At 34.5% G+C, this 15,272-nt stretch overlaps 1 protein-coding gene across 1 annotated transcript; it reads left to right on the top strand.

Annotated features, from left to right (window-relative positions):
• Positions 1-7,414: 7,414 nt before the first annotated feature.
• GK2 (glycerol kinase 2) lies at positions 7,415-9,076 on the top strand. Its single transcript, XM_019719955.3, has one exon. It carries the CDS (start codon positions 7,415-7,417, stop codon positions 9,074-9,076), a length of 1,662 nt encoding a protein of 553 aa, XP_019575514.2.
• Positions 9,077-15,272: the final 6,196 nt, after the last annotated feature.

Raw genomic sequence — 15,272 nt, 5'->3', positions numbered from 1 at the left:
CTGACTCATTAATTAATTTGCAATGAATATTAGAAAAAAGGAAGTACAAGGTAGGATGTGAAAGTATAAGGTGACTTAACGACGGTTAAGGGGTCGCGAAAGGTTTCCTTGAAGAAAGAAAATGATCTGAAGTTACCTCGGGGAAGAAACGATATAGAAGAGAAGGTAGGATGTTCAGGAAAATGAACCCAGCATACAAGTGTATGACCCAAAATTCTTGGAGAAAATTAACAGGTCTGTAGCTATTCCTCAGTAGACAGTAGATTCTGTGTCCAGAGCATCTAACTGAGAGAACAGAAATTGTATCATTAAAAAAAAAAAAAATTCTAGGGCAGACGGGTGGCTCAGTTGGTTAGAACACAGTGCTCATCATACCAAGGTCGCTGGTTCGATTCCCACATGGGCCAGTGAGTTGAGCCCTCCACAATTAGATTGACTTGTAGCTGATGGGTCCTGGAAAAACACACTGTTTCCCAATGATTCCCCAATTAAAAAAAAAAAATCTAAAGAATAGAAACGTAAGTCTCTGCTCATGAGACCAGTGATGACTGGACTAAGGTGGCAGTCTGTCCCTATGTCAGGAATACATGGTAACATTTGCCCTTAGAGACAGAATGCCATATTCACACAACAGAAGGAAAACCCACCACCTTGCTCCCAACAAAACAGACCTCTCCAAATGCCACCACAACCTGTCTAGTCGTTGTCTGGATGAAAGTTGGTAACCCTAATTCACACATTGCAGGGTCATTCAGGTTTTATGAGTAAATACTACCAAAATGGCAGTCCCTTGCACACCATTTTCCCCCCATTAACTTAAAATAAAAATAAAGTTTCATTGGACATTTGTTTTATCTTTAAATTTTAGAGGAGGAAATTTTCTTTAGAGGTTACCTAAATTTTACCCCTGACAAAAAGGGCCTGAGAGGTAATTTGACTTCCTGATCACAAAGCTAGTTAGAGTCAGAGCTGGAACTAAAATCCTGATTCTCGTTCTAATGTTCTTTACGTGATTGCATACAGATATTTTTCAAGTTATTTATATATTGCTGCTCTCTAGCAAATGTGATAATGACGGGGTATAGACCAACATTCATAAACAAGGAATAACTATTGGTCAAGTTGTTATGATTCTATTACATGACAACTGTAATTTTGTAAATAGTGAGACTGAGATATTGATATTAATAATACTAACAATAATGTGGGTTTGAGTCACAAATTTGCAGTGACATTGAGCAATGACTACAAGAAACAAATAGCATACCACACAGAAAAAAAGTGTATAAACATGGCTCTAATAATGCCTCCAATTTTCCAATTTTCCCAGTTCAGATTGATCTGCAGCTTCTATAGCTTCTTTATTTATTTTGTTGAGATATATAAACAACACATTCACAAAAAAAGTGCAAGAAAATCTTCCCATCACATTGTTTTAACATGCTTGTTCTCTTATAAAGCATACGCAGGCATCTCACACAAAAGCCACTAGGAAAACACGCAGCAGGAACACTACTGACTAAAGGTAGGTTCCGATGTCCGTTAGACATTCAGGAAAGGCCACGCCACTGATTCTCCTCTGTGGCAGGGATCTGCGACCCCATGCCTTTTCTAGAAGGGTTTGCATGCTCTGTGTCTTGTGCAGGGACATTATCAAAACAATCTTTTTCTCTCCTACATCTCTCTTTCTCCATCCAGGTAAGAAGCTATAAAGTAACATGGTGGATAATAAGTAGACAAAATCCAAGAAGTCATTCATTCCATTTTGCTGCCTTAGTCAACAAAAATGAATCATATATAGCAAGGCTTTAAAATGAAACACTTTCCTCCCCCCAGCCACACCACACACACACACACACACACACACACACACACACACACACACACACACCAGAGAAAGATTTAAAGTCTGTATTTTTTTTCCAAAAAAAAAAAAAAAAAAGATGGAGTGAGCAAGAAAGAGCATCTTTCACATTCTGCATTTTCAGAGTAAGTATCCAACGCGACTTGCCATGATAACTAAATTTATTATTAACTGTGTATTTCATGATGTTAGTGACAATATGTTAATGTGATTTTTCACGTCCTCCTGCAGTGAACAGATGGCTCCTTTTACTTTACTTTCCACATCAAGTGTGATTATTTCTTGGTGCCAAAAGCCACCTGCCGCTCTTCGGTCTCCAGTCTAATTTTTTATGTTGGTAAAACACAGCAGGACTTGTTATCAGTTGGATGGCATCTTAATAAAAGGAGACATGCCAACATATTGACATCATGTTCAAGGGGAAATTTCAGCCCCTTCCAACCCTTAACCCCCTTCTCGTACCCCCTTTCAAAAAGTGAGGGAGAAAAAGAACAAGAAATAGATGCAAAGACCCCACCAGATTCAAGATGTTCAATTACAATTGTTGGGCCTAGAGCCAAGAGGCTGAATTGGCCTCCCTTTGTTCCTAAACCCAAGCACCTCACTCAGGGCTCTGATCTTTCATCCTGTGTAATGATAATTAGCCGTAACATATTCCAAAGTCAAATGTAAGCAGGAATACATTAACATTGAGATCAGTGTCAGGGCAATTTTCACTGGGAAAATGACAAAGAACACACACATACACGCACCCACATACACAAAATCAAAAATTTCAAGATTCAAACATTCAGAAAATCACTTTCATAACCATGACTATTAAACTCATTGATTTGTCTGTGCTGAGTGCTTACCTAGAAAGCCAAGGCCTCCTAATGTGGGTGCAGTGACTCCCACAGCCCATGCTTAACAGAGAAAACATGAGTAATAAACCACAGTAGCTTCCTTTAATTTTTCCATTCTTTATCAGAACAAAGAAGGATAGTACGTTAGGTGATTTGTGGTCCAAGAAGAGGTCTTCCAGGCAATTGGATGGCATGGCTCTCAACAGCTGGTCCAGCACATTTGGGAACAGCATGTAGAAAAATGCATCAGTGTTTTGAAGATTACCAACTGTGATGATGCATTGGTTATGACACAATCTAAAAAAAAGTTAAATTTCCTAGCCACAAACTATAATTCAATGCCCTTACCATCAGGGCACACACTCTCAAACTAAAGGTTAAGGTTACTTCAAATTTGGTGAAATTGAAACTTTCAAAACTGATTCCCACTCTTTAGAGATTGAAAAGAGTAGCAATATTCTTGAATGCCTGCTATTTTTTATTAAAAGCCAAGGATTTAAACATGCATCTGGCTTCCTAGGATTTACAAGGTTTACAAAGGCAGAATAAAATTCCTACAATAAAAGTGCAAATATCTGCATGAAAAGGATTCACAATTAATGGTTTTCTTGACATGAACAACTATAACTAGATATTCCACCACAGAATCTCTCAAATTAAAGTAAACTTGGCATTGACTTTTTTATTCCTTTCAACTGTCCTTCCAAACAAACACAAGAATCTGTATGAAATAGATCTCTATTAACTAATTTGCAGTTTGACCAGCTTTCTACTTGCATTACATTTGCCCAATATTTTGTTATAAAAATTTGCAAGCATATAGAAAAGTTGAAAGAACTTTACCACCAATACCATAGTATCTATCACATTGATTCTACAATCAGTCTTTTACTATGCTAATTATATCATATATCTTTTCATTTTTCCATCCCTTTATTCATCAGTCTACCTTATTATATTAGATTGTAAAAATGAATAACCAATAGCTCATCCACTAATCAAAATTAAAATTATCTTGACTTTATGATAATTATTTAATAAAGTAAGGATCATATATAGTGGTGTTCATTAACTCATTCAACAAATATTTCTTCAGTTTCTACTTTGGGTCAGACACTGTTCTAAGTGCCAAAGATATAAGATTTAATAAAACAGCTAAGATACCTGTCCTCATTGAACTTATAATTTAGTGGGCTTACTGGAAAAAGCAATAATTAAATGAATGGTTCTCTAAAACATGATATGCAAAGGAAGGTACATCCATTGGGACTGTTCTTAACTTAGATGTTGTAATAAGGACAAGAAGAATATTTATGCACTAATATATTATTGCCTATAATAAAGCCCATATATAGCAACCTCTCAAAACATATTTGTCAAATTACTGAATGAATGAATACATTTTAAACTTTACAGTGTGGATATCATTTAAACAATCGTATATCAAGATGTAACTGCACTCTAAAGAAGTAGACTTAAAAGTAAATAAGTAATAATAGAAAGTCAATTGGTTTAATGATTCTAATTTTAATAATCTTATATTAAAAGACTTTTTGAAGAAATGTCTGATTTTGGGGGGACTATTCTAAATAGTATGTCCACCATTAAAGCATTTGCAATTGTATGGAATGTAATACAAATGAGTAACAATTTCCTTGTAAAGTTGAATGTCTTCACAAATAAGATAAGGCCAATGATTATTACAGAGGTGCTTATACTAGAATATAGGAAAGCTATTACAGACTGACAAGCAAAAGATTTGTGTTTTTAACTTTTTTTCTGAAATAAAAAATTAGTGGAGTTAGTTTAAGTTTCCTAGTTAAAAAATAAAAAGCGTTGGCAATCAGAGATTAAATCTATGATTTAGTTTTAATCTCTGGTTAAATCTATGATTTAGTTTCCAATTACTCTAACAAAGTTAAATCAATCTGGTCAACTTTTCTTCCTAAACTAAATTGAAACACTTATCTGATTATTTAGTGGATACAATTTATTAACAGTGAAATTAATATGTAAACTAATATTATAACAGAACCGATGACTTTATAAATAAGTTACTTGCATTAAAAAACAAATACTTAAAAGTATCCCTAGGTTCAAAAACTAATGGTATTGATAACATTTGTGTGTGTATATATATATATATATATATATATATATATATATATATATTAATGTGGCAGGGGAGAGTGATTTGGGGGAAAAATTTTGGGCCAAATACTTTTATTGTATAGGTTAATCTATAGATATAATATTTACTACAGCCAAATACTTGAGAATAAAAAAATAGCATTTAAAAATATTTAAAACAATCTGTACCATGAAATTCAAACATAGTATTGTAAACTGACATACTAGTAAGTGTTGCCTCTAAATTTTTGCTTACAGAATCTCTGATAGAATTTTAAAAACTGAACAGAAATATGATCAGGAAAATCTGTACTATCTATTATTGATTTCAATCCTATACTATTCAAATCAAGTGTGGTTGCTAATTTTGCTTTTCTGAATTCATGAAATTCTTTGGAGGGTTTTTATTTAAAGTGGAAAATCTAGTTAACGATCTAGTTAAAATAGAAAAGTAACAACATTATTGTTGATTTTTATGTTACTTTCTACCTCTTCTGTTGGTTTCACTAAGGATAAATGTATTTACTCCTCGAGCTAACTCAAAAGTATAGTCTATGGACTAATGCAGAAAAATTCTATTCATTGAGTGGATATTTAATAATTTTTCATTAGTGAGAAAATGAATATTTATTCACCAATTTTCCAATCTGAAATTTTAAGTGGATTTCCATTCTGGCCAAGATGAAGTAACAGGTATTAGATTTATCCTCATTTATCATCTGAAACAATGAAAAATGGACAAAATATATTCAACAGCCTGCATAATTAAAAAACATATAACAACAATTCACAAATACTGGATATCAGGTAATAAAGAGCAGTGATTCCCTAAGAGACAAGAAACAGATGGCATGAGTACTATAACTTCCCAGCTTATTTCATTGAGGGAGTTTTGAGACCACAGCACTGGGAACAGCGTGAACCCTGTGGTAAGGAGATGGAGCTGAGTATCCAGAGAGATGAAGACAGCTGGAATGTGCCGGTGTTAGAAAGAAAACAGCTGCATAGGAAGAGGACTCTGGAGATCTTCAGCAGGTACCCCCTTAATATTGAGTATTGATCAGTGCATATGAGAGAAGAAACTGTTTGAGGCTGGGGAAAGATGCTTATGAAAAGATGAAAGATAACAGTTTCCAGTGTTAATCCAGTATGAGGAACAGGGACTATTCCCACCAACCATGAAAACCTCATTTTTCATAGGCTCTGGGTAGAGAACACTCATCACTGTAAAGGGCAATAATTAGCCCTAGACTGAGGACTGTCCTGTTCCAAACAAATCTTAAATGCAAAACGCAAAAGAATCAAAATGTTTCCAAGTAACTTAACTGCATCTCAAAACAAAGCTCAAAATTTATAGGAATACAAAAATATCCAGCAACCCAACCAGGTAAATTCACAATATGTGGCATCTAATAAAAAATTATCGGGCATGCAAGGAAGCAGGGAAATACAAGCCATAATGAAGAGGTAAATTAGTCAAAATTTAACCAGAACTAATACAAATGCCATAGTTAGCACAAAATGAAATTTAAAGTTATTCTAACTGTATTCCATGTGCTCAAAAAAACTAAGTAAATACTTTTAAAACTCCAATTGAACTCCTTGGGAAGAAACTACAATGTGTGAGGTGAAAAATACACTGGAAGAATTAGCAGATTAAACATAGAAGAAAGATAAGTAAACTTGAAGACATAGCAACATAAACTATCTACAATGTACCATAGAAAGAAACGATAATTATAATAGTAAGTAGACCATCAGCGATCTGTGACACAATTCCAATACGTGTGGAGTCTCTAAAGCAGAGAAGACAGAGAAAATAAAGTTTATTTGTAGAAATAATGGTCCAAAGTTTTCCAAAGTTGATGAAGTCTATACACCCACAGACCCTATGAGCCCCAAATACAGGAAATAAGAAATTACAACAAGTTACATCATTTTAAAACGAACCAAAACCACTGATCAAGAGAAAAAATATTTAAAGGCAATGAAAGAAAAATAGACATGTTAAAAATAAGGATGACATAGATGTTCACACTTGAAATGACATAAGAGAGAAGATGGTGGAGCAATAGTTTCAAGCCCTGAAATTAAAAACTAATAAAAATAATTAGAATTTTTGTATCTAGAGAAAAATATCTTTAAATATTAAGAGGAAATACTTCTCAGACATTCAAAAGTGGGAAGAATTCATTTCCAGCCATCCTCACGACAAGAAATGTTGAGGGAAACCTTAAAAGCAGAAAGAAAATGATAACAGAAATATGGATCTGCATAGAATGAAGAGTACCGGTGACTAATTATGTGGGTAAATATATGATTTTTTTTTTTTAAACTAAAACCTCCTTAAAAGATAATTGGGCGGTTGGGGCACAGCAGGGCCTGATCCAGCAGGGCGGGGTGAGAAGATGTAGTGTTGGTTAAAGGGCAAAGGTTGCCTCCAGCGGCTTCAGGTTCAGCTCAGGCAGCCACTGCGCCTGCGCCTTTTGCTTCTGATGTACTGCATGCCCCTCCCCCCAACACCTCCGTCACCTGGGAAACGGCACCAGAGTGGCTGGGTCTACCTGTTGGTTTCATGGCAGCCCCGAAGAAATCAGTTGTGGGGCCGTTGGTGGGGGCAGTGGTCCAGGGGACTAACTCCTCTCACTTTCTGGTTTTCAATTCAAAAACAGCGGAACTACTTAGTCACCATCAAGTGGAATTAACACAAGAGTTTCCAAGAGAAGGTTGGGTGGAACAAAACCCTAAGGAAATTCTTCAGTCTGTCTATGAATGTATAGAGAAAACGTGTGAGAAACTTAACGAACTGAATATTGATATTTCCAACATAAAAGCTATTGGTGTCAGCAATCAGAGGGAAACCACTCTAATCTGGGACAAGTTAACTGGAGAGCCGCTCTACAATGCTGTGGTATGGCTTGATGTAAGAACCCAGTCGACCGTTGAGAATCTCAGTCGAAAAATTCCAGGAAATAATAACTTTGTAAAGTCCAAGACAGGCCTTCCACTTAGCACTTATTTCAGTGCAGTGAAACTTCGTTGGATTCTTGACAATGTGAAGAATGTTCAAAAGGCTGTTGAAGAAGGTAGAGCTCTTTTTGGGACCATTGATTCGTGGCTTATCTGGAATTTGACAGGAGGAGTTAATGAAGGTGTCCACTGTACAGATGTAACAAATGCAAGTAGGACAATGCTTTTCAACATTCATTCTTTGGAATGGGATAAAGAGCTCTGTGACTTTTTTGAAATTCCAATGAACATTCTCCCAAATGTCTGGAGTTCTTCTGAGATCTATGGCTTAATGAAAGATGGGGCCTTAGAAGGTGTGCCAATATCTGGGTGTTTGGGGGACCAGTCTGCCGCATTAGTGGGACAAATGTGCTTCCAGGAAGGACAAGCCAAAAACACGTATGGAACAGGTTGTTTCTTACTATGTAATACCGGTCGTAAGTGTGTATTTTCTGAACGTGGCCTTCTGACCACAGTGGCTTACAAATTAGGCAGAGATAAGCCAGTATTTTATGCACTGGAAGGTTCTGTTGCTATAGCTGGTGCTGTTATTCGTTGGCTAAGAGATAATCTTGGAATTATAAACACCTCAGAAGAAATAGAAAAACTTGCTAAAGAAGTAGGTACTTCTTATGGCTGCTACTTCATCCCAGCCTTTTCAGGGTTATATGCACCTTATTGGGATCCCAGTGCAAGAGGGATCATCTGTGGTCTTACTCAGTTCACCAATAAAAGTCATATTGCTTTTGCTGCATTAGAAGCTGTCTGTTTTCAAACCCGAGAGATTTTGGATGCCATGAACCGTGACTGTGGAATTCCACTCAGTCATTTGCAAGTAGATGGAAAAATGACCAACAATAAAATTCTTATGCAACTACAAGCAGACATTCTGCATATTCCAGTAGTAAAGCCCTCTATGCCTGAAACAACTGCACTGGGAGCTGCCATGGCGGCAGGAGCTGCAGAAGGAGTGGGCATTTGGAGTCTTAAACCTGAGGACTTGTCATCCGTCCTGATGGAACGGATTGAACCACAGATCAAGGCCACAGAAAGTGACATTCGTTATTCTACATGGAAGAAAGCTGTGATGAAGTCAATGGGTTGGGTTACAACTCAGTCTCCTGCAAGTATTGATTCTGCTATCTTCTCTAGTCTGCCCTTGGGTTTTTACATAGTGAGCAGCATGATTATATTAATCGGAGCAAGATACATATCAGGCATACCATAATAAGACCAAGCATAGATTCTCAAGATGTGGGCTTTCTACATAATGAAAGAATTCAGCAATTTTATCTCTGAATGAGATGACACCAACACAGACTCTGGATTTAGTTATAAACCACTTGCTTCATGACTTATGAGAACTCTACAAGTAGATCTGTGACTTGAAATAAATAAATTACAGCAAAAAAAAACCCCAACACTGTAGGAATATTTTTTTTTTTAAATGTTGATAGTTAAGGTTGGGCCAGACACTTTGGGGTTAACTGCTTCCATTGTTATAAAATTCTGCTCCATGCCCTCTAGAACATAGGATATTCATATTGCATCTGTGGAATCTTTCATCAAACATTTTCTAACACTACAGACCAGGATTTGGTTCTCTGTACTACACACACTTGATTAAGAGGTGTAACTAAACTGCCAGAACTGAGGGACTTGTAGTTTTTAATAGACCCCCCAAGTCCCCTTTTATACATATTCAGGAGACCACAATATTTTTATTGAATATTTAATGAAAACATAAATTTTTGGAATAGAAATTTAGTATTCTCATAGCTTAGATATTTTTCTGGAAAATATTTGCCAAATTAAAATTCTTCAGACATTTCACATGGTCTCGCTAATTACTCTGATTTGCTATGTAGTTCCTATAGGTAAAAGGACACTTTTTCCTTGATTTTTTTTCATCTCTCCGTTTTATGTACTGTACTTAGTATATATATATATATATATATATATATATATATATATATATAACATATATGCTTACATATTTCATATACAGTATCTCTTTTATAAAGTAAGTTTATAAAAAGGGTAGTCTTGAGTGGACCACTACATACATAAATATTTTAGTGTAAACATTTGTATACATTTTTGGACATAAATTATGCATATAATTTACTAGGAGAAACCTTTTCTTAAAGAGACAGTACTTAAAATTTAAGTATATGTCTTATATTTTCATTAAAAAGTATATATGATTTTAACTATATATGTTACATTTTACCTTTTGATTTAATTATCTTAGGTGGGTGTATGCTGAAAAAATGTGGACTACTACAGTAAGTATTATTTTCAAGCAGAAAAAAATTGACTGCTCAGACAAAAAAAAAATCTAGAAGAGAGCTTAAGTATATAATTAAGAAAACAAAAATAACAAGAAATTTGGACGTGGATAAATGCAATAATATAAGGTACATATAAGAAGTGGTATAACATCATTTGAAGTTACACTGATAATTAAAGATGCATACTCTAAATCTCAAAATAACAAAACAGAATTATAACTAATAAGCAAATTAAGTACATAAGCTAGAACCATAAAAATATTCAACTGATCCAAAATAAGGCAGAAAAGAGATGAAAAAGGAAAGAAAAAAAAGAATAGAAAAATAGAAAACAACAGCAAAAACATATATATAACTATATAAATAAGCACATTAAATATAAATGGTCTAATTACCTCACATAAAAAGCAATACTGTTATATCAGATAAAAAACCAAGACCCAAATATATACTGCCTCCAAGAAACATATTTCAAATATAAAGAAAAAATAGTTAAAAAGAAAAAGGACAGGTAAAAAATACCATGATAATATTAATAGAAAGCTGAATGGCTATATTAATTATATCAAAATCCAAATTTCAGAGCAAAGAATAGTATCAGTGATAAAGTCATTTTGCAATAATAAAGGGGTCAATTCACCTAGTGGACATAAGAATCCTAAAGATTTACGCATCTAAAACAGAGCTTCAAAATACATGAAGCAAAATCTGATAGAACTCAAAGAAAAGTAGATAAATCTACAATTATAATATGTAGGAGATTTCAACATCTCTTCCTTAATATCAGTAGACAAATTTAATAAAATATAAATTTGAACAATACTACAAACAACTGACATTCATAGATCATACCACCTAATAACAGGAGACTGCATATTCTTTGCAAGTGCATATAAAATATCTGTTTTACCAAGATAGACCTCATTCAAGCCATTAACCAAGCCTCAGTAAATTTAAAAGTATTTCATACAAAATATGCTGTCTGAGCACGCTGGAATTATAAATCACTAAAGCTTTCTTGAAAATCCCCAAATATTTGAAAATGAAATAACAAGCTTTTAAAGTACCCATGAGTTAAAGAGATAAAGAAGGAAAAGAGAAAGAATTTGGAACACAATGAAAACGAAAACTAAGATATTACTAAATTTATGAGATATTACTAAAGCAATATTTAGGGAGAAATTTATAGGACTAAAGGCCTATATTAAAAGAGACAAAACAGTTCAAATAAAAAAAACCTTAAGATAATAACAAATTAAATACAAATTAGAAGAAAAGAAATAATAAAGATGAGAACAATAATCAATGGTAAAGAAAATAGAAAAATAATAGCAAAAATCAATATAGCCATGAGTTTTTTTTCTTTTAGAATATCAATAAATTTATAAACTTTCAGCCAGACTGACTAGAGGGAAAAAAAGAGAGAGAGAGTGAGAGAGCGAGAGAGCGAGAGAGCGAGAGAGCGAGAGAGCGAGAGAGCGAGAGAGAGAGAGAGAGAGAGAGAGAGAGAGAAATGACAAAAATTATCAATATCAGAATAGGAGTAACATCACTATAGATCCTAAGGATATTAAAATGACAACACAGGAATATAAGAAAACTTTATGCCAGTAAATTTGACAACTTAGAAGAAATGGAAAACACAAACTACCAAAACTAAAGAAAAAAAAACAGGTAATTTGAATGGCCCTGTATTTATTAAATAAATTGAATTTCTAGTTTAAAACCGCCCACAAAGAGAACCCCAAGCTCAAATGGCTTCAACAATGAAGAAATAATACTCATTCTATACAAACTCTCCCAGAAAACTGAAAGGGAGAGAACATTTTCAAACTCATTTTATGAGGCCAGGATTACAACACTACTCTAATGCCAACACCAGACAAAGACATGACAAGACAAAAACAACTGCAGATCAATATCCTTTATAAATCTGGATACAAAAATTCTCACCAAAATTTTAACAAAATTAATCTAACAATATATAAAAAGGATAAAACATCATGACCAAGTGTGGGAAAGTAAAGCTAGTATAATGAATCAGTATAATTAGAAAACTCAATTAATGTATCTCACCATATTAACAGATTAAGAAAGAAAACCCACATTAGATATAACTATACACTGACTAGAATGCCTAAAATTACAAATATAATCAATCATATTAAGTGTTGGTAAAGATGGAGAACCGAATATATCATACAATTCTGTTGGAAATGTAAAATGGTACAAACATTTTAGAAAAGTTGTAACAGTTTCTTAAAAATAAATAAACATTTATTGTATTATTCCAGGTAGTTACCCAAGAGAAATGAAAACATATCTGTACAAAGATCCATAGCACTTTACTTGTTATAGCCAAAAACTGGACACAACTCAAATGTCCACCAATAGGTTAATGGATAAACAAACCATGGAATATTCCTACAATGGGAGACTACTCAGCAACTATTGATACACACTAAAACATAGGTGAATTTCAAAATAATTAAGCCTAGTGAAATAAGCCAGACTATATACATATTGTTTGATTCCACTCATATGCAATTCTAGAAAATGCAAACTATTGCACAGTGACAGAAAGCAGATCAGCGGCTGCCTGGGAACAGGAGAGGGGGGGATGAAGAGTTGGCAGGACGGGGTAGGAGGCACGGTTACAGAGGAGCACAAAGAAAATTCGGGGGGTGATGAATATGTTCATTATGTTAATTACAGCGATGGCTTCAAGGGTGAATATATATGTCAAAATTAATCAAATTGGACACTTTAAATGTGTGCAGTTTATTATAGGGTCAATTACACCTCAATAAAACAGTTTTTAAAAAAGGGAAAAAAATATTTTCAATCTCTGAAGAAATATACCCAAAGTTTGCTCAAGTAGGTGAATTTTTGCTCTTCTCTGTTAGGCAGACTGATGTATCGTCACTGCTTGTACAGTCTGCTAGCATGGGGTGTGTCGGTTGCTATCTCTAGAAGGTCTATGAGCTTTACCTGCAGTCATTTGTATGATTAGGCTGGAGAAGTACATGATAATATCGAGTATCATTTAAAACAAATTAATTTTCCATTTCATTTATTTGGTCATAATTCTTAGTCTGGGACCTGCTGCAAATGACCTTATGAAGAGTCACAAACAAAGATATAAGAAAATCAGGCTAAAAGTCTTCAACCTTCGAATCTCATTCTCACTCTGTCAATATTATATGCCTGTGATTATCAGCTTTCCCTTTAAAAAAATATATTATATATTTGCCTTTATAAGTTTCCTTTTCATAATTTAACTTATGTGATATTGGTAAATTACAGTACTTTGCCCCGAGACTATAAAGGAGCTTCTGTATATTCTATTATAAAATTAGCTAATGAATAATTTCTCTATATTGCCACTAAGCAGAACTACTTGGTTAAATTATGATGATGGGGTCTCATTGCATGCATGTTATGACACAGCAAGTCATTATTTAATGTCAGGCAAATGTGTGAGTGAGAGCATGAGCTCAAACATTAACCAGAGAAATGAAAGGCATCTAATTCTGACACTATTTTCCAAAGATGCAGTTTGTGAATTAAAACAAGTAAGTCATATCTGGGAGGGGAGAGGGTGCATAAGAGGAAGAGAGAAGAAAGAAAGAAGGCATGAAAGGAAAGGAATGTTACAGGTATCCAAAGAGCAACAAGCTGTATTATTAAATCTAACTAAAGACACCTTATGTGGTAGAAACAGCACCAAACAGCTCAATCCTTTTGAGCTTAGCTCTAGGAGTAGCAACCATATACATCAGACTTAGAGGGATAAGCATCTTCCCCTTCTCATGCCATAAATACTAAATTATTATCTTTTTGTGCCTGGTTTCTGGTGCTTATATTATCATTTTGATATTAATACCCATAATCTCACAGGGAAGCTATTGTTTCATCCACTGGTGAGACCTGTTCTCAATGCTTAAATGTAAATGTTACATTAAACAACCCCATTTATGTGGAACACTATACACCAACTCTACGATGGTTAGATATGGGAAATTTGTTTTCATGCCACGTTTCTTTTCTTTTTTTTTTTTTTTTAATCATGTGAACTAATAAGATCCCCTAAGGTAGTCTTCCAGCATAGTCTAGAGTAAATACAGTATCATCTCAGTCTGTCACCTAAGTTAACCTCTCACTGAAATGACAGCTCTACAGTCTATTTTCATTGGTTCAACCAAAACAAAATGCACAAACTTAAATTTAAATATTTCCTCATAGTTTCCATTGACAACCTTTACAGCCTTATTTATTTGAGCCTTAGAGAAATTGCATGTGACCCTTGCCCTCTATGTGTTTACCGTACATTATAGTTCATTATTATATCAGCCCTCAACAAACTGATTTATTTTACAAAAAAAAAAAAAAAAAAAGGCTTGAATTTTGGTGGGAAAAAAGTAGAGGGTGGTAAGACTGTGTTCATAGTTTTATATAAACTACTTGTGAAATTCAGTTCATTGTAAACAATCCACACATCTTTCTTATATTCAGTTATTAAAGTATGTTTTTCAAGTGTCACAGGAAATCCAAGTTTGGAAAACCTTTACAAAACCAAAAATAGTAAGGGACACTGAGTATATGTGTCTATACTAGTAGCTTCGAAAGAGAGTTAGGCAGAAACCACGACAAAAAATGTTCTAGTGACTGCAAATAAGGATAACTCTGATTTGTCTAGCTTTTCCTTTGAACTGAATCAGGCAGCCCATTTAACTGTACCTCCCTGTGTCCACCTTTTTATGGCCTCAGCAAAGTGACCAGAGCAGGGAATGAGTACACAGCCTGGAGCAGAAAGCTTTGATCAGGGTCTTGGTCTCTGTCTCTCTCTCTGTCTCTCTCTCTGTCTCTCTCTCTGTCTCTCTCTCTGTCTCTCTCTCTGTCTCTCTCTCTGTCTCTCTCTCTCTCTCTCTCTCTCTCATTGTAACATAAAGTTTGTCTGACCTCAAGTGTATTTCACTGAATACATGGATCATTTCTTCCCAACTCTATTTCAAATAGGCCATAGATATCTACCATTAGCTGAGTTTTACAGTTGAGAACATTGAGGAAAAGAACAAGCAAATCACCTTCCCAATCCAAAAAGGGTATGGCTTTACAATTTAAGACACA

This window comes from Rhinolophus sinicus, chromosome 1 (genome assembly GCF_057876585.1).
Source record: "Rhinolophus sinicus isolate RSI-liver-muscle chromosome 1, RSI-T2T, whole genome shotgun sequence".
NCBI classification, from domain to species: Eukaryota; Metazoa; Chordata; class Mammalia; order Chiroptera; family Rhinolophidae; genus Rhinolophus; species Rhinolophus sinicus.
The sequence above is the reverse complement of the archived record's forward strand: the minus strand, read 5'-3'. Positions and strand labels throughout refer to the sequence as shown.